Raw genomic sequence first — 27,323 nt, 5'->3', positions numbered from 1 at the left:
TTAAATCAAAGTAACAGAGGTTTAACTGATAAGCAAGAATTTCTCAACAATTTACAGACAAGCTTTAAAGATGAATGTGCAAAAAGAAAAAAAAAGATGAATTTGCAAATTCCTTCCCTGTAAACTCTAAAAATAATATAGCTAACCAAATAATCCTGAACTATTTAAGTCTAAGATTGCTGAAAGAACTAAAAGTCCTCCAGTGAACTCTAGAATTTCATCTACTCATTTTATTTTATACCTTCAGGTGGCAAAATTATTTTGTATCTCAGTAATATTTTAAATGGATTTTCAACAGTCTCATCTTACACTCCTAATATTCTTGTGGGTATGGAGGGTGGTAATAATACAATCAGTGAGGTTGCTGGAAATAAAAATCAGTTGCATGAAAATACTGAAAGTACTTTGTTCCCAAAGGAAGTGAATGCTTTCTATTACGAGATCTCAATTGTACCTTTGAGAGAAATGTATCCTACTTTTTTCTCCAGCCAACACAGCTTCTGAGAAAGTATCAGCTGTATCTGCATCACTGTGGACCACAGAATTCCCTGGTTCTGTGAGTGTGCTCCTGCTCAAACTAGTTCCCAAGGAAAACTTGTCAAAACCTAGAACCTCAGCTGGTTTTTCTTCTTCAGTTGGTTCCCATATATTCATCTCAAAAGAACCTATATTTCTCTGCACACGTTTCAGAGCTTTCACCCTCACTTTATGGATAGAATGCATGATAACAGACATCATTTCCTGAGTTTGGGGACCTAGAAAGAAAAGAACAAAAGGCCTTAAAGTTCATTAAAATGTTTCAACTCAAGACATAAGGGGACCCAATTCTGGTCCCCCCTGGGAACATGAAATCTAACTGATGGCTAAGGCTTAGTTCTACAATCTTACAGATCATGCTTTTTTTCAATATCTGTTAGAAAGGTATGGTCCATATTTTTAAGGTAGAACAGAAGAAGCTAGAAAAGGTCCATTAAAGAACAATAAAAGTGACTCCATAAAAAAGTATGCCCTGGAAAACAAAAAATTTAGAAGCAATTTAACTGGTTCAAAGTCTGATAATTAGAGAAAGAATCACTAACATTCTTCTCACTCCCACAGAGTGGCACACAAGAGAAAATAAGTATAATTTTAGCCAAAGAAACAAAAACACCTTTCTGACTTCAAGTAACAGAAAACAATAGAAAGGGAGGTTTTTCAAAACTGCCTGCATAAAAATTTTTAAATATCATTAATACATAAACATGACATTTTAGAGATTTCAAAAAAGTCTGAAAAAATATAAATACAATGTAAGTACATTAATGCAATAATGTACATCATAGGATATTACTAGACTTAAATAACTATAGTTCTAAAACAGAGAGTAATCTGAATTCTTTAAAAATTTCTACAACAGGGCTTCCCTGGTGGCGCAGTGGTTGAGCGTCCGCCTGCCGATGCAGGGCACACGGGTTCGTGCCCCGGTCCGGGAAGATCCCACGTGCCGTGGAGCGGCTGGGCCCGTGAGCCATGGCCGCTGAGCCTGCGCGTCCGGAGCCTGTGCTCTGCAGCGGGAGAGGCCACAACGGTGAGAGGCCCGCGTACCGCAAAAAAAAAAAAAAAAAAAAAAATTTCTACAACATTACGAATACCTCATTTCATTGTACTTCACAGATATTGCATTTTTTACAAATTGTAGTATCTGTGAAGGTCTGGGGCAACCTTCAAGCAAGTCTCCTGGTGCCATTTTTCCAGCAGCATTTGCTCACTTCATGTCTCTGTGTCACATATTGCTAATTATCACAGCATTTCAAACTTTTTCATTATTACGAGATTTGTTTTGGTGACCTGTGATCAGTGATCTTTAATGCTACTACTGCAAAAAGATTATGACTTGCTTATGATTATGACTCAGATAATGGTTAGCATTTTTTAGCAATAAAGTACTTTTTTAATTAAGGTATATACATTGCCTTTTTTTAGAGCACACTTAATAGACTATAGTATACTGCAAACATAACTTTTATATGCACTAGGAAACCAAAAAACTCATATGACTTGCATTAATGCATTATTCACTTTATTATGGTGGTCTGGAACCAAACCTGAAATATCTCCAAGGTATGTCTGTGCTTAACGCCATTGAACTGTACACTTAAAAATGGCAAATTTTATATTATATTTTACCACAATAAAAAAAAATTTTCACAAGGTCATCTTGAATGCACAGTATAAAATAAGGAGCATAAATAACCATAAAAGGAGAATACTAGTTTTCAATAAAATATCTGATTATACAAAGCATTATATATTCATTTTATATATTTTATCTTTTTTAATCCTCTTTCAATACATATTCATAAAGAAGTATTAATATACTCATTTTACAAATAAGGAAAAGAGGCTCAGAGATACGGAGCAACTTGCCTATGTTCACACAGTTACTAACTGACAAAGCCATGACATGAAGTCAGCTTTGTATGGTTCCAAAGCAACAGAATTGGTGCTTCCGTAATGGGGAAGTGCTTCTGACTTCTCATACTCCTATCTCCAAAGAGAAATGCATAAAAACATAAGCACTAGAAAATAAATGCTTTCAAAACAAAATGAGAATCTTCAGCAATTTATCTATCAGATATCTAAGAAATGACAAATAATACCTTTCACAACATAGTGTCTGAGTCTCTGTTGAAGAGAGTGATATTTTTCTCTTACAGGAACCCTTATGTCCTCAGGATTGGGAAACGCTTTCACAAAAATTTCTGCTACCTTCAGAAAAATTTTGAAATGAGTTTTATGAGCATCATTCTTAATTATAAATAAAATTAAAATTCTTTAAAGTCTCTGGTTCTGATTTAGTTTATTTTCACCTACATTTACATTACCTCTCTGATTGGTGGCAGTTCTCCAATGAGGCTCAAAATTAGATCCTGAATAAGTTCTTCAATATTGGAAAACCGAGAGAACGGTAGCATTCTACAAGCCCATTCCACTGCACTGAGACAGTGCTCAACCATACAAGAATCAAACTTCACTTCAAGGTCCTAAATGGATATTGAAAAATATCATTTCCTTTTCACTTTAGACAGATACACTAGATTCTTCGATCAAGCAATTATTTCCCAAGTAACATTTATTTTTCTTATTCTTGTGTAATTGATACCTTTTTTCCCTCCACATTTTCCCTTGCCTTCTGATATTGCCTGCAACTATAGGATAACTTATCACGGACATGCAGCATCCAACACAAAGCACAAAGTTCTCTGAAGCAACCTAAATCAGGAATGGAAATATAAAAGAAGACTGTATGAGTATATACATTAATATTATAACAACTGTTGGTTATTTTTTTTCCAAAATAAATGTCTTTATACTGCTGATTACAAAAGAAACATGCTCATACTCAATACTTTATATAAAAGTTGTGGAGATCCTTACAGAATTTTTACACATATTATTCCAGAATATTTCATACATGTCATACTCGCATGAAAATATCAAAAACACTTTATAGAGTAAATAAGCTACTCTATTTATTGGTAGTTTACTAGTTTTAAACTTAGAGTATATTGTAAATATTTTTCAAAGCCAATACACATAGCTCTACTTAATACCATATTGTTAATTTATTTGGAAAATCACTTATTAATAGGCATTTAAGGGACTTCCTGTTGGCACAGTGGTTAAGAATCCGCCTGCCAATGCAGGGGACACAGGTTCGAGCTCTGATCCGGGAAGATTCCACATGCCGCGGAGCAACTAAGCCCATGTGCCACAACTACTGAGCCTGCACTCTAGAGTCCACGAGCCACAACTGCTGAGCCCATGTGCCACAACTGCTGAACCTCGCGTGCCTAAAGCCTGTGCTCCATAACAAGAGAAGCCACCGCAATGAGAAGCCCATGCACTGCAATGAAGCGTAGCCCCCGTTCACCACAGCTAGAGAGGGCCCGAGCACAGCAACAAAGACCCAACACAGCCAAAAATAAATAAATAAATAAATTTATTTTTAAAAAAAGTAGTCATTTAAGTTAAAAAATTTTCAATATTAGAAATATAATTTCCAATATAAAACAATATTTTTATTAAAAGTAATACAGGCACACAAAGATATATAAAATCATACTATGTATATACAGTTTTGCAACTATCTCTTTTTTTTCACCTAATGTATCTTAGATATATTTCCTTTTTGTTTTTTGTTTTTCCCTGGCCGCACCACAAGGCACGCGGGATCTTAGTTCCCCAACTAGGGATCAAACCTGTGCCCCTGCAGTGGAAGCGCAGATTCTTGACCACTGGACCACCAGGTAATTCCCTCAGATATATTTCCATGGTGGCAACATACACATATGGTCTTTTCATTATCAGCACAGTATTGTTACATGAAACTTCCCCGAATCAAATGTAAAATATATCATTACTAATATTTAGGCCTAATTTATAAGCAAACAGCTCATTTTGGACAAACCTATTGCTTTAATGGACACTTCATCAAGCTTGTGGTCTCCAGTTGTCCCAGGTCGAAAGAATGCTACACCTCCTTTACAGAAATTAAGTAACGACTGAGGGAAAGGACTCAATGAAGGAAGGGATCCTTTCATTCGAATCTGAAAGTAAAGAAAGAATATGTTAATTACCAGTCATATAAGTCAAGTTTTAAGGAAACTATAAAGCAACAAACAAGGCAGGTAAGATAAACCATAAAGAGTGGAAAACACAGCATGGTTCCCATACTATGTAAGAAAATATCCCTGAAATCACTTGTACTTTCAGAAACTTAGCTCACAAATTTAACTCAACAAATTCACTAGGCTAAATCTCAAAGGAAAAAAAAAAGGTTCTAGCCAAATTAACCTCTCTTGTCACTCAGTTTTGCCTAAAAAGTTCTGTATAAAAAGAATTTAATGCTATTTCCCCTGACTTTCCCCAAAGGAATAGTAAAGAAAATAAACTTAAGTATCTAACTCTACCTATGTGCATTACCTAAAAACTAATACAGAGGGCTTCCCTGGTGGCGCAGTGGTTGAGAGTCCGCCTGCCGATGCAGGGGACACGGGTTCGTGCCCCGGTCCGGGAAGATCCCACATGCCGTGGAGCGGTCAGGCCCGTGAGCCATGGCGGCTGAGCCTGCGCATCCGGAGCCTGTGCTCCACAACGGGAGAGGCCACAACAGTGAGAGGCCCGCATACCGCAAAAAAAAAAAAAAAAAAAAAAAAATAATACAGAAAAAGGTGTATCTACATACAAAACTTTAAAAAACTAATCTATAAGTGACAGAATTATAAAGTCATCATTTGGCAGCTCCTAATAAAAAAATGACTCTAGCGAGGATCATCAATAAATGCTAAATTAGGTAAAAAATTGATGGGTTGATGGAGAACATGATAGTAGGTGGGACATGACCCAAATTCATTGATCCATCTCATATCATGAAAAGTGAAAGGAAAAGACGTATGTGCAACATGATATGCTGCAGAGGGGAAGTATACAATACCACTTATGAAGGATTCAATTCTAAGAAAATGTTAACCTGAATTTAATCAAATCTGTCTACTTTGATGAGGATAGATTAATTCCCAGCTTATAGAAAATAAAAAGAAAGAGGAACAACTTAAATGACACTAAATGAAAAAATGACAGACAAATCCAAAATATGGTTCAGGACCAACTACCTAATCTAACAAATCAAGAATAGAAAATAAAAGAGACTACTGTGTGTTAAAAGGAAACTGTGATAGAATAAAAGAAAAGCGGGACTTCCCTGGTGGCACTGTGGTTAAGAATCTGCCTGACAATGCAGTGAACACGAGTTCGAGCCCTGGTCTGGGAAGATCCCACATGCTGTTGAGCAACTAAGCCTGTGCGCCACAACTACTGAGCCTGCGCTCCAGAGCCCGTGAGCCACAACTACTGAGCCCGTGTGCCACAACTACTGAAGTCCACACACCTAGAGCCCGTGCTCCACAACAAGAGAAGCCAACGCAATGAGAAGCAAGTGCACTGCAAAGAAGAGTAGCCCCTGCTCGCCGCAACTAGAGAAAGCCCACACACAGCAACAAAGACCAAACGCAGCCAAAAATAAATAAATAAAAATAAACTTATAAAAAAAAAAGAATAAAAGAAAAGGGATCTAAGAGACATAAGCCTGGGAAGAAAAGGATTAGCAGTAGGCTTGTAATCTATTTTCTCCCTCTACTATTCACTTCCAGAAAGACATGATCTAGTCAAATCCCCTTGTAAGCATGCTAAGGACAGACTTCTTGTCAAACAAATTAATGGTATTTACCAGATGTACAGAGTCTGTCTAGGCTGGTTATTAGAAACAAATCTAGAATGTATGGATTTATGGAGTATGACCCCTGGAAAATGTTACCCAAGCTATATAATTAGAGAGATATAAAAAGGAGATGTTAAATAACTGAAATAGTTCCCTTTTGTGTCATGACGTTAAAAAAAAACCAGGACACATTCTTCTACAGTGAGAAAAGACTTGGAGCAGTGTATGCAATTCCAGAGTTCACTACATTTCATCTGTATCTTTTGGCTACCTATATCCTTGCAATTATTGGTGCAGTTTGACCCATGGATGAAAAACATGTGTCTACACAAAAACTTATACATGGGGCTTCCCTGGTGGCACAGCGGTTAAGAATCCGCCTGCCAATGCAGGGGACACAGGTTCAATCCCTGGTCCGGGAAGATCTCACATGCTGCGGAGCAACTAAGTCCATGCGCCACAACTACTGAGGCTGCACTCTAGAGCCCATGAGCCACAACTACTGAAGCCCGCGTGCCTAGAGCCTGTGCTCCACAAGAGAAGCCACTGCAATGAGAAGCCCGCGTTTGAGGCCATGCCTCAAAACTTCCTTTATAAACGTCCAGGAGTATTCTACTTTGAGAAGCAGGTTTCGTACTATAAATAAGCCTGAAATTTATGGATTTATAGGGCAGGACTCCTTGGGAAAATATCACAATTATAAATATTAATAAATATTAGTATATCTAAATTGTTTACCATACTGTTACCGAGTCTAAGCTCATACTGCTTGCTGCACTACAGGCCAATAATCGAGAAATGAGTTCTTGGGGCAAGGAATAACGACTTTATTCGGAAAGCCAGCAAACCGAGAAGATGGTGGGCTCATGCCACAAAGAACCATCTTGCCTGAGTTAGAATTCAGGCTCCTTTTATACTAAAAGGGGAGGGAGTAAAGTCAAACACTTCCTGGTTCCCATCAGCCTCTGGAGGGCATGTGTTAATTTCTTCCTCCCTGCAGTCATTCACAGGTGGGCCTGGTCAGGATGTTTCCTGTTAGCTAAAAAGAGGTATTTTAGCTTAATGCTCATTACCAGGGAAGCAGGGTTCCCAAAGATGGGCCATTATGTATAATTTAAGGTTAGAAGCAATAACCTTTAGTGATTAACTTGTAATAGAATACAAAAGGTTCTTCCCTATTTCAATAGCACATAAGTGACTAGGACATTTCCATACCTTCTGCATGACTTTTCTTGCCCATCTCAACTGCAAGATGTACCACTGTGCTACAGGAAAAGAACACCGAGCTGCCCGGAAAAGCAAGAGAACACGTTGAAGGATTCCAGACACCTTTTGGCGATTATCTTTTTCAGCTTTTAAAAGAAGATCATCACCATCTTCCTAAAAAGAAACAATAACAACAATTTTAGTAGCTAGTAAAACAGAAACTTAAAATGTTAAAGGAAAATAAAGATAGTGCTTCTCAAAGTAGAATACTCCTGGACATTTATGAAGGAAGTTTTGAGACATGGCCTCAGAGATTAACTATAGCTATTTCTAGTGACAAGGAAACACTTCTCTCGCCTCAAACAACGTAAAGAGGTAAGTCGACCCTAATCCCAAGTCTTCGGCTACAACAGTTGAAGCCATCACCCCGGACTCCATGGGTGGAATGTTACAGAGAAAGCTCCTTTCAAAAAGAATGACTTTTCCCTTCCTCTTCCTGGAAAAATCCCATTATATTTCAATGTCACCTCCTCTGTGAAGCCCTCCCATTCTGTGCTGCTATGAGTCTTTGCTCAGACTTCCATTATAGCTTTCACTAATCTATTCTTGCTGATTTATGTATCTGTTTCCCACACTACTGAGAACTACCCAGGAGCAAAGGCCTTGTCATATAGTGCATAGAGTAAACTCCAATATGTGGTAGGATCCAAAAAATGTTTCTTGAATAAACACAATTCAAGTCAGTAGCTACAGATTAATTTCCCAGAGAATGAGATAATGTGAATACTGTAAACATTTGCTTCCCCAACCTTCTCCTACCATTGTCACTTCTTAAGAGTATTCAGTTTTTATTTGGGTATCTGCCCCTCTCCTACATAGCCAAATGATTCAAGGAGAGCTGATCCCATATCCCTAGCTGCCAAGGAAGGCCCTAGTCAATTGCCAAGCAGTACTTTGTATTAGCCCTAGCCAAGGTGTTTGATTCGAGGGCAGGGAAGTGACCTCAGTCAGTCGTACAAGAGTAACTCTCAGTACTCTTGCTTGGAATGCTGGGAAAGAAATACTATTTTACTACTTTTCTTTCTCCCATTCCCACTCCCTTTGGACATGGACAAGGTATCCTTAGAAGCTACTGGCAGCCATTCTGCTCCCACAAAGGGAGCCAGCCTTAAACTGAAGCTGACACCTTAGAAAACAAACTAAAAGAAAGAGCCCAAGTCTCTGGTAACATAACTGGATTTCTCAATTATGCCAGCCAATATTTACCAAGTTTTCTGTTACTTACAACCCAAAGGGTTCTAACTGATACAGAGGGACATTTAAGAGAAATCCTACCACTGGAGATTATTTTACTAAAAAAAAATAAAATGAAGTACTACTAAGGATAGGTACCAAACTAATATCAGCACAGCATATCTAAAAATATCTTAAACGCTATTTCTAATTCCTAAACCAACATACTGAAGACTCAGATATGAGAGGAAAGAGGAATTACTGAGAAATACCATGGACTACTTATTCTTTCCATTTGTAATATATTACACCTGAAAAATCAACAAATGAAATATTTTAATCTACTGAAACGTAACTTGAAATATAACAATGAGAATACAGCAAATAAGTCTAAAAAAAGAAAAAGAAAAAAAGTTGCCAATTCTGAAAAAGTAGTAAAGAAACAATACCAGAATCGATTTAAACACCTAATTGAATATTAAAACAATTTAAATGTAAATAATTTACATTAACACTTTAAATCCTAAAACCAGCTATGTTATGATTTTCAATAAGAGCAAAGGAAAAGTTCCTGAGAGGAATACAGTATTGCTATTTATAAGACAGAACTATCAATTGAAAAGTATAGGAGAAAAAAATGACCTTTCAAATCAAAGAAAAATCAAACTAAGTCTTTCAAAAGAGGCACAGACAATGAGATGAATAAAAGACTAAAATAATGTATGGCTTGGGACTTCCCTGGTGGCACAGTGGTTAAGAATCCACCTGCCAATGCAGGCGACACGAGTTCAAGCCCTGGTCCTGGAAGATCCCACATGCCACAACTACTGAAGCCCGCATGCCTAGATCCCGTGCTCCACAACGAGAAGCCACCGCAATAAGAAGCCCACATACCGCAACGAAGAGTAGCCCCCGCTCGCCACAACTAGAGAAAGCCCGCACATAGCAACGAAGACCCAATGCAGCCAAAAATAAATAAATAAATAAAAAATAATGTATGGCTTCTAAATTCTGACATTCTTTTTGCTACCCTAAACAAATGTTTATTTTTTAAAAATCTGGATACAGAGAAATATCTCTTAATTTTGTTTTATTATTGAAATAATTTTAACATTTATTGAATGCTTACTATGTGTCCTAGGCCCTAAAGTAAAAGCTTTTACAGGATATCTCATTTAATACTCTCAATAATGCTGTCAGAGGTACTATCATCATCTTCATTTTACAGATAAGGAAACTTAAACATCAGTTTAGTACACTGCCCAATATTACACAACAAATAAACAGCAAAGCTGGAATCCAGAAGTTAGCTTCAGAGCCTGCATTTTTAACTTGATGATTAATTTTCAAGTTGATTATTTTAAAAATTGGACAAAATCAACTTTAAATTAATTAAAAGATTAAGCACTAAGCTTACTTCACTAAGAATAGCTGGCTGAGGACAATATAATGGAGGAGCTGGAAGATACAAGCCGACCGGCACTAAGCCCCACAGTCTCTGACTGAAGTCCTTGGCAGAGTTTATCAGAAGCTGAAATGTCTCTGAAAGAATATCTGCATCAGCCATAACTGCTGCTTTCAGTACTTCCTGCACGGAACCAAATAGCAGATCTGCATCTTCTTCTTCAATGGGATCTAGCAAATACAAAATTAGGTAAAGTAGTTAAAATTTATATTATACTTTTCATGTTATTTTGTAGGATAAAATTTCATATCTGAAAAAGCTGATTGCCAAAAATGAACATATTGGTTGACATGCAAAACACCCAAACTTCTAGACAGAAACTTAATAAAGATTCTCTTACTTTTAAGATTATAGGTAATCAGAGCACAAAGACTTTTCCAAAATTATACAAGACACTGTAATAACAATTATATAATAAAAAATTCTTGGAATATAGTTGTGACTCAAAAATAATAATAAAAGAAAAAAATATTAATGGGAAAAATAAAATGTCAAGAAAGACTCCAAAATAATATACAACATTACATGAAGGCAGTGAGAGAGTAATTATTTTCTTTTTCATAATAGTCCATCACAGTACTTTTATAATAAAAAGGACTTGTGAAGCTAAAAAAAACCCCAGAAATATACAAAATAGTCATACAGTATGGCTCCAATTATATAAGTATATGTACATATGGAGACATGTTCCAGAAGGCAAAATGCAGAGATGCAGGTGGCAGAATTGGAGACTTACGCACTTTTATATTAGGAAATATTTTAAGCATACTTTAAGGTATAGAATATAATATGAAAACACTCACGTGCTGACTTTTCATCCTTGTCTGATATTAACATGTATCCTACATTCAATTTAGATTAAAAAAGAATGCTGCAAATACAGCTGAAATTCCTTAGGTACCAATCATATTTCACTTGCTCTCTCCAGAGGTTGTCACTATCCAGAATTTGGTGTGGCTCTACTGAAACTCCTATTACACATATGTTGTGTCTTCCACAACATTCTATACAAAGTTTAAATTCTCTTTCATATTTTCCAACTCTTTTCTTTATATCTATACATTTTTATCTCTCTCTATATATTGTTTTGTGTGTGTATATATACAGAGATAGATCAAATTCATTTTCCAGTTCACTAACCATCTGCTGAGTTTTTTGTTTTTAAATCCGTTTGTTGAGGTATAATTTACATACACTAAAATTTATCCTTTTTAAGTGTACAGTTCAATGAGTTTTGTTTTTTGTTTTTTAAAATATTTATTTGGCTGCACTAGGTCTTAGCTGCAGCACGTGGCTTAGTTGTGGCATGCGGGATCCAGTTCCCTGACCAGGGATGGAATCTGGGCCCCCTGCACTAGGAGTGCAGAGTCTTAACCACTGGACAACTAGGGGAGTCCCCAGTTCAATGAATTTTGACATTTTCATCACTCCAAAAAAGTTCTTATACCCTTTTGTTGTCAATTCCCCCCTTACTCCCATGTAACCATTGATCTGTTTCTTGTCCCTATAGTGTTGCTTTTTATAAAATCACATAAATGGAATCACACAGTGTGTAGTTTTATTTCTGAGTTCTTTCATTCAGCATAATGGTTCTTCAATTCATCCATGTCGTTGCATGTTATCAGTAGTTTGCTACTCTTTATTAATTATTATTCCATTGTACAGATAAATTGCAATTTGTCTTCCATCCACAAGTTGATAAGCATTTGGGTTGTTTCAAGTTTTTGGCTATTATGAAAAAGCTGCTATGAACATTCAATATACAGGTTTTTCAGTGGACCTATGTTTTTATTTTTCTTTGGTAAATACCTAGGGATGGAATCCATTGACTTTTTCTCTTTCTTTCTGACCCCTGGAAATTTCCCTTACTTTCTTTAAATCTTAGCCTTTAAATGCATATCCTTATATTTTATCTAGAAACACACTGTATCTATGTATTTATTGTGGGAGAGTTTTCAGATCATCTAAAACAATATATTGCCAGAACTGGAAGTTCAGACTGGGAATTTTTTAGTCCTTTTTTTCAAAATCAACTTTCATGTAGATACATTATCTTTTCATTTACTTAAAAAAAAAACTGACAGAAAATTATCAAAGAAATTTTCAGTCTGATTTCCAAGTATTATGAATTCTTTCCAGAAAGAGAAGTTATAATTAATAAGCTCTAGGAATCTAGAGAAGTCTCACTGCTTAATGGAGACAAGCACTAATAAAACAAAACAGCTATCCTGGTTTTATCATTAAATATATGACTTTAAATAACAGACTTCATTACTTTTTGTCTAAATTTCCCCCTCTTTAAAACAGACGAATTTTCTAGGGCTCCTGGGTAAATCTATGTATTACATGTAATATTATATTATTTTTTTATAATACCACTCAGAACTTTTCAAATTAAAAGCAAAAAACTCTATGATTTATGCATTAGGCAAGAGGTTCTAAGTACCCCTTGACATCTGAGATTCTACGATTCTATGACTGCAAAAGAAAACAATCTAAATGCAGCAAAATACCACTAGTATAAAGAAAGGCTATGTATGGAAAATCAGAATATCATTCAGATACTGAACATTGTATTTTGAACTGCATCAGTTTGGGATGCTCCCATTATTAAGAATAAACAGCAAAATTTTATTTTTGATAAGCTTATTACTTCAAAGCATTAATATATGTGTGGGTACTTAAAAGCTTTTTAAAATACCATAAGCTTTATATTAATTAAGTCGATACATGTGTCGACCACACATAGGTAACACACCTGTAAACTGTTTGTATTTTGAGCCCATTTCTTTTTTTGCTTCCAAAGAGGCCGGCTGACCTAAAAAACACTGCAGTTTTTCCTGGAAAATCTGTGCTGGAGTCATATTTAACGGTAGATTCAGACTCTTTTTCCTGGACCTGAAATCACATCAAATTAAGGGAAAGGAATACAAATTTTGAAAAAAGGAAACATACACACATCAAGAGCTAAACATGAAATTTTAAAAAACAGAGAAATTCACTTTATTCATCCTATATTTAGACAAGAAATAAGCAAGGAAATACTGTATTAAGGATAGTATTAAGGCTTTCCATAATTATGGTACTAATATATCTCCTCATCCTTACCTCCCACTGCTGCCCTACAAATGTACTCTATCCAAACCAAACCAAACTTGCTTTTGCCATATGCCTTTGCTCACATTTGGAATGTTCTCTCTCCCTACAGCTACTCAGTTTGTCAAGATCCCATCTTCCCTTCAATGCCCATCTCAAATGACATCTCCCACATAAAGTATTTCCTGTCCTTCCCTCACTTGATACTATTGCTCTCCCTACTGTACCACGGGCACTTTTCTTACCATACTATGTAAATTGTAATAATGTTTTGTCCTATTTTCCCTATTAAACTATAAATGCCTAAGCATAGAAACTATGTACCATTTAAGTTTACAATCCACTAAAACACCTGGCATAGAGCTTGATACAGAGTTACTTAATAAATAAACATACATTGAATTATTGAATTAAAAAATACAGAAGACACAGCAATACCATAACCTTCAGAATAGTTAAAATATAAGGATTAGTTTGATTAGCTTAAAACTCAAATCCTGTTTGGGAAAGACAAACTTTCCCATTGACTATAGGCCCTTTGAGGGCACTACTAACAAATTAATGTGCTAAATAGATGTTTTAACACTGTAAGTAAGACTCTGATCTGTCCAATACAGTAGCCACTAGCTGTATATAGCCTTCTAAATTTAAATTAATTAAAATTAGATGGAAAATCCAGTTCTTTGGTCTTACTATCCACATTTCAAGTGCTCAATAAATACATGTGGCTAGTAGCTATCAGATTGGATAGCACATATAGAATATTTCCATTACTGAAAAAAGTTCTACTGGACAATGCTGAACTAAGGATTCCACAAAATGCATAAATACCAGCAATGACTGAAATAAAAAATATTTTAGATGACACCATCATACTTTCCTAAAAATACATACCTTGTGAAATTGCTATCATGTTTACAGAACAGCTGCAAGGCCACACCAATGGAAACAGACGTCTTCCAGTCTCCAAGTTTCTGTGCCAACCACACAGCTTCTGGAACCAGGCCACCAATAAATAATAATTCAAGGGCATATTCAACTGTCCACACATTAGAAAGATTCTGCTCTCTAACAACACTGGCCACCTTCGAGTGTTGCAGAGGAATAAGTCGAAAGGGCTGCTCTGTGAGTAAATTAAAGAAAATGGATTTTACAATTATATATACAAGAACTCACACCTCCTTTTATAGATCTCTTCAATCAGTATTTCCTACACAAAACCACAACAAGGAAGATACATACAAAATGGCCTAAAATAATGCTTAACATACTCTAGAAGTCTTTTTAACATTGAACACTGTGTCTCTTTAGTAGGTCATGAAGCAAATGTCAGCATTCCTAAAAACATGAAACTGAGTAGACACAGAAACAAAAGAGACAGTATCAGAGTGCATTACACAAAATAAAGGTAAATAAGTACAGTTTAATGAAACTTTTTGGTCAGATAATATAAACGTACACACACACGTAAACGTACCGGTCACAGTGTACAGTTTACTACTGTGGGCTGCTCTGAAATATATAGCTATTTCTCCTACTGCATTATGAAATCTGGAGGGCAGAGACTGCATCTTACCTGACTTTGCATTCCTCATAGTGTCATGGGATAAAAATCTAGTTTGAGGTAATACTCAAGCATATTAAATGTTCAATGTATTAGTGTTTAACAGAAAGTAGAAAACTGTGATTTTCAGTAATCCTGAACAAATGACAAGATTTCAGTCTGGCCTGAGATTAAATACAAAGGGTAATAATATCCTTCTCCCCAGCCTTCTGTATCTTTCCCTAATTAAAGTAACTTGAATGAGAAATTTGAAAATACTATGACAGAACTGTTATCTTTTAAAAAATACATACTGCTAAGATTTTCACTCACTCCCTCAAAATAAAACTGGTAATTAGTATATGTAGGTTTTTGCTCCTTGAAATGATTAGTTTCTTATGTGATCTGCATAGGCTCTGCCCACACCAAGCACTAACATTTTAGCTCTTTGACAAAGATATGGAAAGAAACGAAAAATTTAGTCAATCGATGACTGTTTGATTCTGCATAGGCAAACAGCCAGGAGATAGATGAAATATTTCCAGTTTTTAATTCACTATGAGTAAGACACTGTACCATTAAAAGAATTTGAATGATTTAATTTTCTGAAATTTTTACTGCTTTCACACAGCAAACATCATACCAAATAAGCAACTCAAATCCCCAATACATTGTGCCACTAGTTCTGATTTAAAAGATTAACATGAAATATATTCTAAGTCAAGCCTGCTAATATCATTTTTCAAGACAGAGGGAGATTAAAGAAATTAAAGGATATATAACAAGTTTCAGATATTTAAATTGTCAACAATCACAGTCTAGTCTCTGGCATAGGAAAAGAACACAAAATCTTCTCTCCTACTCTCTCCTCTAACTGGGAAGATATTTACGTAGGGAATAAAAAGGTGTCTCTGAGCTTTTATGAACGTTTATGAGTCTGCCCAGAAACAATTCAATAACTGTCACTTTTCTTCACAAAGTGTGATAAATATCAGTCTCCCTTAGATATGTAAAGTCATCTGTAAAGATAAAAATCATTAGCAAAGAGCAAAAGTCCTATAAATATTGTAGGACAGAAAGATAAGAAATTGAGATAAATATTCTGAATACCAGGATTGTACCTTTTTTTTTTTAAGATTTTTCTAAAAACCACATGAGGGCTTCCCTGGTGGCACAGTGGTTAAGAATCCGCCTGCCAATACAGGGGGCACAGGTTCGAGCCCTGGTCCAGGAAGATCCCACATGCCGCAGAGCAACTAAGCCCATGCGCCACAACTACTGAGACTGTGCTCTAGAGCCCGCAAGCCACAACTACTGGGCCCCGTGCCACAACTACTGAAGCCCACATGCCTAGAGCCCGTGCTCCGCAACAAGAGAAGCCACCACAATGAGAAGCCCGTGCACGGCAACGAAGACCCAATGCAGCCATAAATAAATAAATAAATATTAAAAAAAATTAAAACCACATGAGTTCTGCCTCTCTCCTTCAGTAAAATTATATGGATTAAGGATACAATTTGTTATCAGAAACATTACCAAAAATAGGGAGTACAAGTAGTAAATACCTCAGTTGTGACAAAATAAAGAGAGCTCAAATCAAAAACTATTGTAATAATTAGTGTCAAATGTACAAGGAAATAAGTAATATCCAACTGAGAGGTTCAGTCAGAGGAAAGCATAAAGTGAGAGAAAGAAGCACAGGCTGTTCTCACGGAGAAAAGGAGGGAGCACCAGCTGAAACTGAGTTAGTGGCCAATGGAGAGGGAAAGGGGAGAAGGTAGATCCTGGAAAAACAGAGCACCCGTTTCTCTGTTTACACCAGCTCCCTAAGAGAAGCCATAATCAGGTCAGGGCCAACGTTTCTTCCCCAGGGAAGCAGACACCTCTGAAAAGGAACCTCTAGACAATTTCCTTTCTGATCCTAACTTACATATAAGGCTCTCTAGGGTCTAGAAGCTCCTGAAAACCCTGACGACACTAGAGTCTAACACTACTGTTAAAGCATCCAAGTGGGTGAGGACAGTCCTCCACTCCCACCCACACCCTGAGAAAATTAGTCCAAACACATAGTTCAAAATCCACAGTTCTGTGATTAAATCTGATGACCACTTGTTGCTACTTCTATTAAACTTCTAATTATATTACATCTTGTACTACTCTAATCTATGTGTGCCTTGTACATGTTTATCAGTTCGTGTTATTTCCTGCTTAAAGCCCTCCAATAACTTACCATTGTACCTAAAATTCAGATTTCATACCCTGGCTTACATCACCTGGCCATCTATCTCTGTCTTCACCTCATACCACTCTCTACCTCACCCTCTGTGCTCCAGCTACACCAGTCTTTCAGTTTCTCAGACACATCAAGTTTGTCCTTGCTCTAGAGCCTTTGCACAGGCTCAGCTCATAATGCTCTAAGTCCTATGCGTCCATGGCTGGCTCCTTCTTGTCATTAAGAGTTCAGCTTATATGTCACCCCCGCAGAGAGCTCTTCCCTAAAGTCACCACCTCAACTACCGACTCAGTCACAATACATTTCTCTACTTCAGTTCTCTGCATAATAATTGTCACCATTTGATAGATCTTTGTTTATATATGCATCTATTTAATTTTCCGTATCAATCTATTAGATGTACTTCCATAAAAGAACAGGTATTTCATCTGTTTTGTTCATGGCAATTAGGATAAATCTGTTCCAAATGTCAAGACAAGACAAAACTACAGATGTTTTCATATTATTAATTTCATATGGTGCAAGCAATATATTTCCAGCACCTACAACACTACCTGACACATAGCAGGCACTAATAAAAATTATTGGAATGAATGAATATCATAGAAATCTGTGTACATGCTTATTTCCATTAGGGTAGGGCAGTTACCTCACACAGATTAGGTACATTTTGACTCTATTAATGAAATGATTAAGTAGAGCAAAGAAAATGATTCAAATAAAATTATAAAAGTAAAATGTCCAAATAAAATTAAATTCTAAATTAGCATACTCAAAATTTGTTAAATTACATTTTTATAGCCCTTTTACTTTAAAAATGGAAACTTTATAAATGCCAATGTGTCCAAAATTCACAATTTAAAAATACATATTCAGTAAAAACAAGTCCAAAGCAATTACCTTTCTCAGATTATATTCATTCGTAAATAGTCACTTGTGTATCTCCTTAGCGTTCAGGCACTGACCTAGAACAGTTTTATATCCATGGACTAATGATCACCGTATAATATTTTAAATATTACGTGCAAAAACAAGGTGAGAAAATTATTTGTTTACCTGTTTTAATATGAAGAGGAGGAAGAACATTCACATTGTGAGGTGGCAAAATGCAAAGCAGCTGATTGGTGAAATAGGAAGCCATGAAGCGAGCCATGGACTGGATAACCCTCACCGCCGCTTCAGGATGAACATTTCCAGTCACTCCAAACTCACAATGAGACTTCTCAGGAACTGCAGGATACACCAAATGACCAAAGGAGATTCTGATCAAACTATCAAAAGTAGTAATATTTAAGTTCCCAACATTATGCAAGAAGAAAATTATAATTACAACTTTTTTCTGAGATGAACACCCATGGCCTACACAAGTTAATTTATAATAGCTATCTACACTTCTTGAAGAAAACAGAACAAAAATAATTAGCTCATAATTATGAGCACATACACTTGGAACTCTTTTAACCTCAAGCTACTAGTTTTACCTAAAAACATGGAAGGATCTATACAAACAATCCAGCCATAATGGACTTGCAAGTTAACATTTCATTATTTATTTTCCCTTCTTTCTTCCCTTTCTAATTTTCTTTCTTTAATGAAAGGAGGCAGGGTTTACTACAAAGATAAGCTGAAAAGCACCAGAGCAGTGATTCTTCATGCTTTTTTCTGTACCATTAGGTCTGGATATTATGATATACTTCCATTAGTAAGAGTAAGTCCTTACCATAAGATTCTTCTGGGAGGTATGGACAAAAGGAACACGTGGAGTGGAGGGAGAAGGCAGGGGAGGGAGAGAGTTACATCACCATTTCTAGGGTGATTCTGATATAAACTAGTAGGAGCAAACATGTGTCATCCCTATTTGAAAATCAAAACTCAATAATATAAATTGGCATTCAGATATATGTAAATAAACAGTTAAAACTATTAAACACAGATAAATACTAAGTTAACATAAGTTTTTATAAAATGTATGGCCCCAACAATGGCAAAGTATCTTTCTTTCTCAGAAGTCACTTGGGGGGAATTCCCTGGTGGGCCAATGGTTAGGACTCTGTGCTTCCATTGCAGGGGTCCCGGGTTTGATCCCTGGTTGTGAGAACTAAGATCCCACAAGCCACGTGGCACAGCCAAAAGAAAAAAAAGAAAGGAAGTCACTTGGTAGGTATTCACAATAATATTAAGTTCTATATGTGTATGGCCATTTCTATCTTGTCACTTCTTGGAAGCTTGTGCCTGGTTTCCTCCGGACTTCACCCCATGCTCCTTTTCCCTTTGCTGATTTTGCTTTGTATCCTTTCATTGTAATGAATCATAGGTGTGAGTACAACTATATACTAGGCCCTGTCAGTCCTCCCTGTGAATCCCCTGAACGTGGGAGTAGTCTTGGGGACTCCTGACCCAGTAGGGATATGATTAATATACTCTAAACAATTGTCATTAAAAATTAAAACAAATACATTACAATAGGTTCAACTTATCTTGAAATTTATTATCATGTCATGACAAGACTACTGAAAAAAAAAAAAAGGAATATCAGTCAGTTAAAAAGTCACACATAAAAAAAAAAAAAAGTCACACATATAAGTCTTCCACTCATACACAGCTACCAGTCCTTTTGGAGGGCAATTTGACACCAGGCATCAGAAGTCTTAAAACCATGGATTCGGGCTTCCCTGGTGGCGCAGTGGTTGAGAGTCTGCCTGCCGATGCAGGGGACACGGGTTCGTGCCCCGGTCCGGGAAGATCCCACATGCCGTGGAGCAGCTGGGCCCGTGAGCCATGGCCGCTGAGCCTGCGCGTCCGGAACCTGTGCTCCGCAACGGGAGAGGCCACAGCAGTGAGAGGCCCGTGTACCGCAAAAAAAAAATAAATAAATAAAAAATAATAATAAAATAAAAAGGAATTATTAATAAAAAAAAAAAAAAAAAACCATGGATTCTCTTTGATCCTGTAACCTCATTTCTCAAAATTTAACCTAGAGATATTATTAGTAATGTTCACAAAAATTTATGTACACTACAGCATTATTTAAAATATCAATAGTAAATAGGTGGCACCAATCTAAAATGTGCAATAATGAGGAAAAGGCTTAATAGGTTTTTAAAAAGAATATTATTTACATTGGAAAATATCCATCATAATATTAAGTTTAAAAGATTATAAAACAGAATATACATATATAAATGTATATAGACAAAAAATGGTAGATTAAGTGATTTTATTTTCTTCTTTAAACCTTTCCATATTTCAAAATTGTCTAAAATGAACTTGTACTACTTCTGTAATGAACACAAAAATTTAAAAAGACAAATATCACCAAAAGTAAGAAATCTATAAACAGTGGCTGCATATGACATCACTTATATGTGGAATCTAAAAAGTTGATACAAATGAACTTATTTACAAAACAGAAACAGACTCACAGACATCGAAAACAAACTTATGGTTACCAAACGGGAAAAGTGAGGGGGAGGGATAAATTAGGAGGTTGGGATTAACAGATACACACTACTATATAAAAACTAGATAATCAAGAAGGACCTACTGTATAGCTCAGGGAGTTCTACTCAGTATTCTGTAATAACCTATGTGGGAAAAGAATCTGAAAAAAAATGGATATACGTATAACTGAACCACTTTGCTGTATACCTGAAACTAACACAACATTGTAAATCAGCTATACCCCAGTATAAAATAAAAATTAAATTTTAAAAAAATGCAAAGAAAATATGAATACCAGAATAAAAACGTCATGGTACTCTACCATCTATCTCGCCTCAAAAAAAACAAAACAAGGGGCTTCCCTGGTGGTGCAGTGGTTGGGAATCCGCCTACCAATGCAGGGGATGCGGGTTCATGCCCCGGTCCGGGAAGATCCCACATGCCGCAGAGCGGCTGGGCCCGTGAGCCATGGCCACTGAGCCTGCACGTCCGGAGCCTGTGCTCCGCAACGGGAGAGGTCACAACAGTGGGAGGCCTGCGTACCACAAAACAACAACAACAACAACAAAAAAAAACAGTGGCTGAAGCCAAAGAAACCAACACTGTTCTGATAAACTAGTGAAAATCAAAGAAAGGGTTTTACGTAAGAGATGGGCCCCACTTCTCAAACTATTTTTAGAAGCCTTTGTAAACTAACTTCTTTTGATCACTATTTTCCATCAGTAAAATGATGTTCTAAACAAATAATCAGTTATTAGAAAAAAACCAAAACAAACTCTATTAGAGTCATCAACTCCATTTAGAAAGTTCTGATATATTGAGCCGTTCTGACACATTCATACGCATAGTATACATCTAATGGTCTATGACCGTATAACTATTATTATAACTATATTATGTGTTCATTCATATATATCTTTTACTCTGGTTACTGCTTAATTTAAATACACCTCTTTTAAAAAGGACAATCTAAATATTCTGCAGCCTATTAAGCAATTTTAAAAAGATTCAGAATACCTCAGAAAGAGATTTTCATCACTTTACTAAACAACCTTAAGCAACCATTAAAGAAAATATAAACATATCAAGGAAAAGTACTTGGGTACCTGATATTATGTCTAACAAATAGGGCTGTGATACAACAATTGTATCAGTTCAGCAGGCAATTACTGCTAAGCCTAGAGACCCAAAGATTAAAAACAAACAAAAACATGATCCTTGCTACTGAGAAGCTGACAGTCCAAAATTTACCACAATAGGGCAGAGCAACCAACTTTTATGTATAAGCAATTTCATACCTACACTTATAAATACAAAGTATTAACATTAAACAAACTGATTTTTGAAAAGCATACCTGAACAATCTTCATCTTCTTTTACAGGTAGGTGGGACCATATCAGTATTTCTCTTACTAGCTGATCACATAATCCTTGAGCATCATTTAAATTATAGTTATAGAGGTGGCAGTACAAAAGGGAAAGATAATAGCGTATCTGAAGAAAACATATCCTTCTTCCTCCTTAAACAGGGAAGAATTACATTTACATTAAAAACATGTTAGCTAGGTAATGTTCTTGATCTGGGTGCTGGGTAGACAGGAATGTTCAGTTTATAAAAATTCATCAAGCTGTACATTCATGTTATGTGAACTTTTCTGTACCTACATTCATGTTATGTGAACTTTTCTGTACCTGTTTTATACTTTAATAAAAAACAGGTAAGCAATATTTTGTTCTTTTTCATTTTAAGTTCTGAACAATTTTACTTTCTTTGATCAGGCCCTAGGATGACTAAGAATTTATCCAAAGAGAGGTGCACATCCTCCTTATCTCGGTACTAAGGTCCACTAACGACATCTATCTCAAGTACACATGGTATGAAACAGAAGGGAACATGCTAAAAATAAAAATTTTTTAAAAACCACACAAGAAATCATACAAATATCAAACAGACCGTCAAAGAGACTTTCCAAAGGAGAAGAAACACTATCCAATAAGATAGGAGTCCCTGACCACTGCCTTCAAACATCTGAAGGGTGCTTAGGACTGAGACTGCTGGCTGCCTACTCCTTATCTATTCTTTCTGAGTAAAAGAATTCTAATTTTATTTGAGGTTACAATGCACCCAGATCACAGTTTCTTGCTAGATGTGGCCATGTGAAAATATGACAAGTTCTGAACCAAGAGATAATATTGTATAGAACTGCTAGAAAAGCTGCTTAAAGAGAGGTAACTCAACTAGGAGGTACACCCTTTTCTTGCCCTTCCTGCCTTCCTCCTTTCTGTTAACTAGATTATGTACATGATGCCTGAGACTTCAGCACCCATCTTAACTCATGTAATGGCCTTAAGACTGGAAGCAACGCACTAAGGACGACGGTGTAGAAAAACTAAAGGAGCATGAGTCCTTGATGAGACCACAGAAACACCGAATCAGCCCCAGACTATCAACTTCTGGCCTCATTTCCTAAGAAAGAGAAATAAACTTCTTTCTTGTTAAAGCCAGTTATTTTCAGTCTCCATTACAAGAAACCATACCAAATGGATACAGTTAGAAAAGAAATTAAATGAAAAGGTCTGCAATGAGACTCACTATGAAAACTTTTCTTCATGAGAACTTATCACCTTGAATGTCACTCTTCTTCATCCAGTTGGACAATCCCCAAATCTGAGAACTACATTAGACTTCTCTACTCAAGTCCAATTGATCAAACCTCTTAAATATCTGACAAATGTGACTTCTGTCCTCCAGTACTCTTGACGTTGCTTTGGTTCAGGACCTCCTCAACTAACTGTCTTGCTTCTAGGTAAAACCCACATCTCTACACCACATTCCTACAAATGGCCCTCCATAATGTACTGAAGTGATCTTTCCAAATGGCCTATATTTATTTGAAAAGTTCTTTTTCTTACATAAAGTATCTTAACTGACCCCACTGTCTTCAGGATAAAATCTTAATCCCATGGCACTGCAGAATATCTTCCTTTATCATCTGTTCTCTACCTCTCACTTTAGCACTCACCACCCTATCCTCAATATTACACACATATTTCAAATAATCTGGTCCTGTTAAAACTACCTGCACGTTTACCAAACTGCCATGGTTTCCCATGCCTTTTTGCTTTAGGAATGCTATATCCTTTGTTAAACCATTCCCACTCATTCAATTGGACAATTTTCACTCAATTTTAAATGTCAGCTCCTCCAGGTTTTCCCCAGACTGATGTTTGCACTCCAGCTCAGACTGTGTGCTTTCCCAGCACCTACCATAAAACATAATTAGAAACATGCTAGTTGTTTATGTGATCTCTCCTCCAGATTGTGGGCAACTTTAGGGTAAACTTGTTTATTTCAGTTATTCCCCTAATACACATAGCAGGCCCTCAATAAATACCAGTTAAGTAGATAAATTAATTAAACATACAAAGCCACATCAGTCAGAAAATAAATTTAATAATTGGCCAAACCTGACCAGGTAGTAGTTGCAGTCAAGGATAGCTCCAAGGTCAGTACCTGAGAACCTGTCATCTTACTCATACCCTCAGCCCTATATCATAAAAGCTATCACCAGTTTCTAGAATCCACACCCCTAGATTCTCATCAAAACCTCGATGCAGGAAACCTTCCCTGTTGGTCCAGTGGTTAAGAAACCGCCTTCCAATGCAGCAGACATAGGTTCAATCCCTGGTCGGGGAACTAAGATCCCACATGTCACGGGGCAACTAAGCCTGCACACCACAACTTCTGAGCCTGCGAAACGCAACTACTGAGCCCATACGCTCAAGAGCCTGAGTGCCACAACTAGAGAGAAGCCCGTGTGCTGCAATGAAGATCCTGCGCGCCGCAACCAAAACCCAATGCAGCCAAATAAATAAATATTAAAAAAAAAACTCCATGTAGCCCGTAAGTCTAACTCACAAGAAATTCTTTTTTTTTTTTAATTTTTTAACCTTATTTTATCTTTGGCTGCATTGGGTCTTGGTTGCTGCACGCGGTCTTTCTCTAGTTGCAGTGAGCGGGGGCTGTTCTTCATTGCAGTACATGGACTTCTCTTTGTTGCAGAGAACGGGCTCTAGGGGTGCAGGCTTCTGTAGTTGTAGCACGCAGGCTCAGTAGTTGTGGCATGTGGGTCCAGTTGCCCCATGGTATGTGGGATCTTCTCAGACCAGGGCTCGAACCCGTGTCCCCTGCACTGGCAGGCGGATTCTTAACCACTGCGGTACCAGGGAGGTCCCACAGGAAATTCTTAAAGTTGAATTACTTAAGGGCAGAGAGCCTTAGATCCATGTTTCTATAAGTCTGTAATAAAGTGACAAATTATCTGACCCATAGTTTCTCATTTAGATACTTGCAGTGCACTAAATGACAAAATATATATTTTTTAAATTTGGGATTAAGTCGCATTTTTTTCCCTATCAACAATCAATCACAGGTTCCATCACTAATCAAAAAAAGGACAGAGGAGCCTTATCTATGGATAACAGAAAAAATTCTTGGTGCTACAATTTCCAAGACTAAGAATAATTTTAAATAACTATTTCTGACAGTAAAGGTACCTACAATATGTATTCGATTTGAGCATTAAGAAATGGTGAGCACTCAGAAATCTGAAATAATTCTGAAGCTCAACAGCATGCTAAAATATGGTCCTACAAATATTATGGCAAATATTATTTTTTAACACTCCCCTACCTTTCTCTTGGGTTTCTTGAAGAGCTTTCTTCCATAGTTGAACAGACTTTTCATATGATCCTAATAGGAAACACTCTTCCCCTACAAAGTTTTTAACCAAAAATTAGTGCTGGTTAATTAAATTCCTTTATAAACATGTACTTGTTTTAAAATTTAGTGGATACAACTCCACCAGAAATTATTTTGAAAAGCAAATAATTGCAACCAATTAATAAAATCAAAGTCCAACTAACTATATCACTTATTCCTGGAGTTAGAAATTGTTTATAAGATACTGACCATTGTATAGATTTAAGTTCTAAGGTCTGGTTCAAGAGAACTCCAGCAGTCTGCAATTTAGCCTGTATATGGACTAACAGGGGACTTGACAGTAGATGCTTCATGTGTCATCTTTTCAGTTAACTGTATGTCATCTTCAGGAACTCTTTGACTTAATTGTGTTGATACCATAAAGTTTTTCTGTTACACTACTCTCCAGAGAACAATCAATCTTGCACACAAAATTAGGTAATCATAAGAATCAAATTTCAGACTAGGGATAAGAATGAGTACAGCCTCCTCATTAGCCTTTTTATTTCTGCATGTATTCTTCACTGGGGTAATAACATGTATACAAACTGATCAGATTTAAATATAGCACAAAGTCCACTGATCAAAAACTGCGTATTTTTAAAACTTTCATAAATGCTTTATGTACCTGTGGTCATTTTTCTATAGTGCTTATCTAAACCAAAATCCTTCAACAGTATCATGGATGCCCAAGACTAATAAAATATATGTGTTGAATAATATCTGGCATAAATTATATAACATAAAATCTATAATGCTGAGTGCTAATGGGTACAAGGTTTCTTTTGAGGGTGATAAAAATATTCTGGAATTTGTGCTAATAGTTCTACAAGCCTGTGACTATACTAAAGATCACTGAATTGTACACTTTAAAATGGAGAATTTTACAGTATGGGAATTATATCTCAATTTTGAAAAATCTATAAAGCTGATGGTCTCCTAATATTAAAGTCATTATACCTGTGTCCTGGCTGTTGAACAAAGTTTAATACTTGAGGACGAATCTTGAAAGACGAATTCCAAGACCCAGTTTTTTCCCAGCACCACTATCTTGAAACATTTGAAAAATGGGTACCACCAATGAGTCTTGCTTTGCTGTTCTACTTCCATCAGTTGATGCTGAAATAACTTCTGGTTGAAGACTGTATACGCCATTTAAATGATCAGCTACCATTCTGAGTAAATGAAAACAGGCTAAAAGCTTCTTTGAGAATAACTGATTCTGTTGTTGCTGTGTCAGCAAAAGCTTTATAGTATTTGAGGTCAGCTTTACCAAATGTCCTACATCTTGTCTGTATCTCATATCCCAGTACTGGATTGATAAACACTGATGAAAAAGTTGAAAGATACAAAGTACCCATGCATTATGTCTTGGGCTCTTGCTTAAAAAAAGATCAAGTTTGGGGAAAGGACATTTTATAAATTGAAGAATGTACAAAAAATGAGTGATACAAACTACTGTGTAATTAACATTAAATTTTTTTTCTGTCACATTTTTGAAATTCTATAGTCCATGCTGCAAGGAGATTTTTCTGGACAGAATGCAGTTCTGTAACAGTTTTATCTGTCTCCTCAGTATTATCTTTTGCATGTATGGTATCAAACATAGATGCAAATTCCAGTCTTCCTTCTTTGGCACTACTAAACAATAGATCATTCTTTTGGTTCCAAAAAGAAAATAAGTTGTTTGGAAAATGTTCGCCTTCATTAGTTTCTTCAGCTTCAAAACCCTAAAACATGAGTGAAAAAAAGTATACTTAATATCATTTGATTCCTTACAAGTAGAATCACTTTAGTGCTCTCAAATTTCTCTTCCCTTTAATGAAAGAAAAAGAAAATATGTTTCTTGGAATAAAGTCAATACGTAACTGTTCAAAGTAAATAAAACATTGTTACTAAGTACCTGCAAATCTGCTGTTTTTTCATTTAACTTCATTGTTTCTTCTGCCTGCAAGGAATCTGGGAAACAGTAGAATCAGCTAAATTTTCATTTCCGTGGTGTTTTAACAAGCTAGATCTTAGGGAATCCAGTGATTGCAAGTTCAGCCCTTGGCCTTTTGGCTATAGAAGAAAAAAGATTTCCAG

At 36.3% G+C, this 27,323-nt stretch overlaps 1 protein-coding gene across 1 annotated transcript in view; it reads right to left on the bottom strand.

Annotated features, from left to right (window-relative positions):
* CPLANE1 (ciliogenesis and planar polarity effector 1) overlaps positions 1 to 27,323 on the bottom strand; it is a 137,651-nt gene that overhangs the window by 94,805 nt on the left and 15,523 nt on the right. The window contains 19 exon segments of the mRNA XM_032626907.1: positions 455 to 755; positions 2,640 to 2,748; positions 2,865 to 3,023; positions 3,143 to 3,252; positions 4,451 to 4,589; positions 7,475 to 7,639; positions 10,116 to 10,333; positions 12,922 to 13,061; positions 14,154 to 14,382; positions 18,092 to 18,265; positions 21,832 to 21,996; positions 25,170 to 25,257; positions 25,457 to 25,528; positions 25,530 to 25,659; positions 26,199 to 26,278; positions 26,281 to 26,737; positions 26,739 to 26,968; positions 27,142 to 27,201; positions 27,204 to 27,299. Of these exon segments, the coding sequence (XP_032482798.1) occupies positions 455 to 755; positions 2,640 to 2,748; positions 2,865 to 3,023; positions 3,143 to 3,252; positions 4,451 to 4,589; positions 7,475 to 7,639; positions 10,116 to 10,333; positions 12,922 to 13,061; positions 14,154 to 14,382; positions 18,092 to 18,265; positions 21,832 to 21,996; positions 25,170 to 25,257; positions 25,457 to 25,528; positions 25,530 to 25,659; positions 26,199 to 26,278; positions 26,281 to 26,737; positions 26,739 to 26,968; positions 27,142 to 27,201; positions 27,204 to 27,299 (3,122 nt within the window).

The sequence above is a fragment of the Phocoena sinus genome, chromosome 3 (assembly GCF_008692025.1).
Source record: "Phocoena sinus isolate mPhoSin1 chromosome 3, mPhoSin1.pri, whole genome shotgun sequence".
Lineage (NCBI taxonomy): Eukaryota > Metazoa > Chordata > Mammalia > Artiodactyla > Phocoenidae > Phocoena > Phocoena sinus.
Note: the sequence above shows the minus strand (reverse complement) of the source record. Positions and strands in the feature narration are given on the sequence as shown.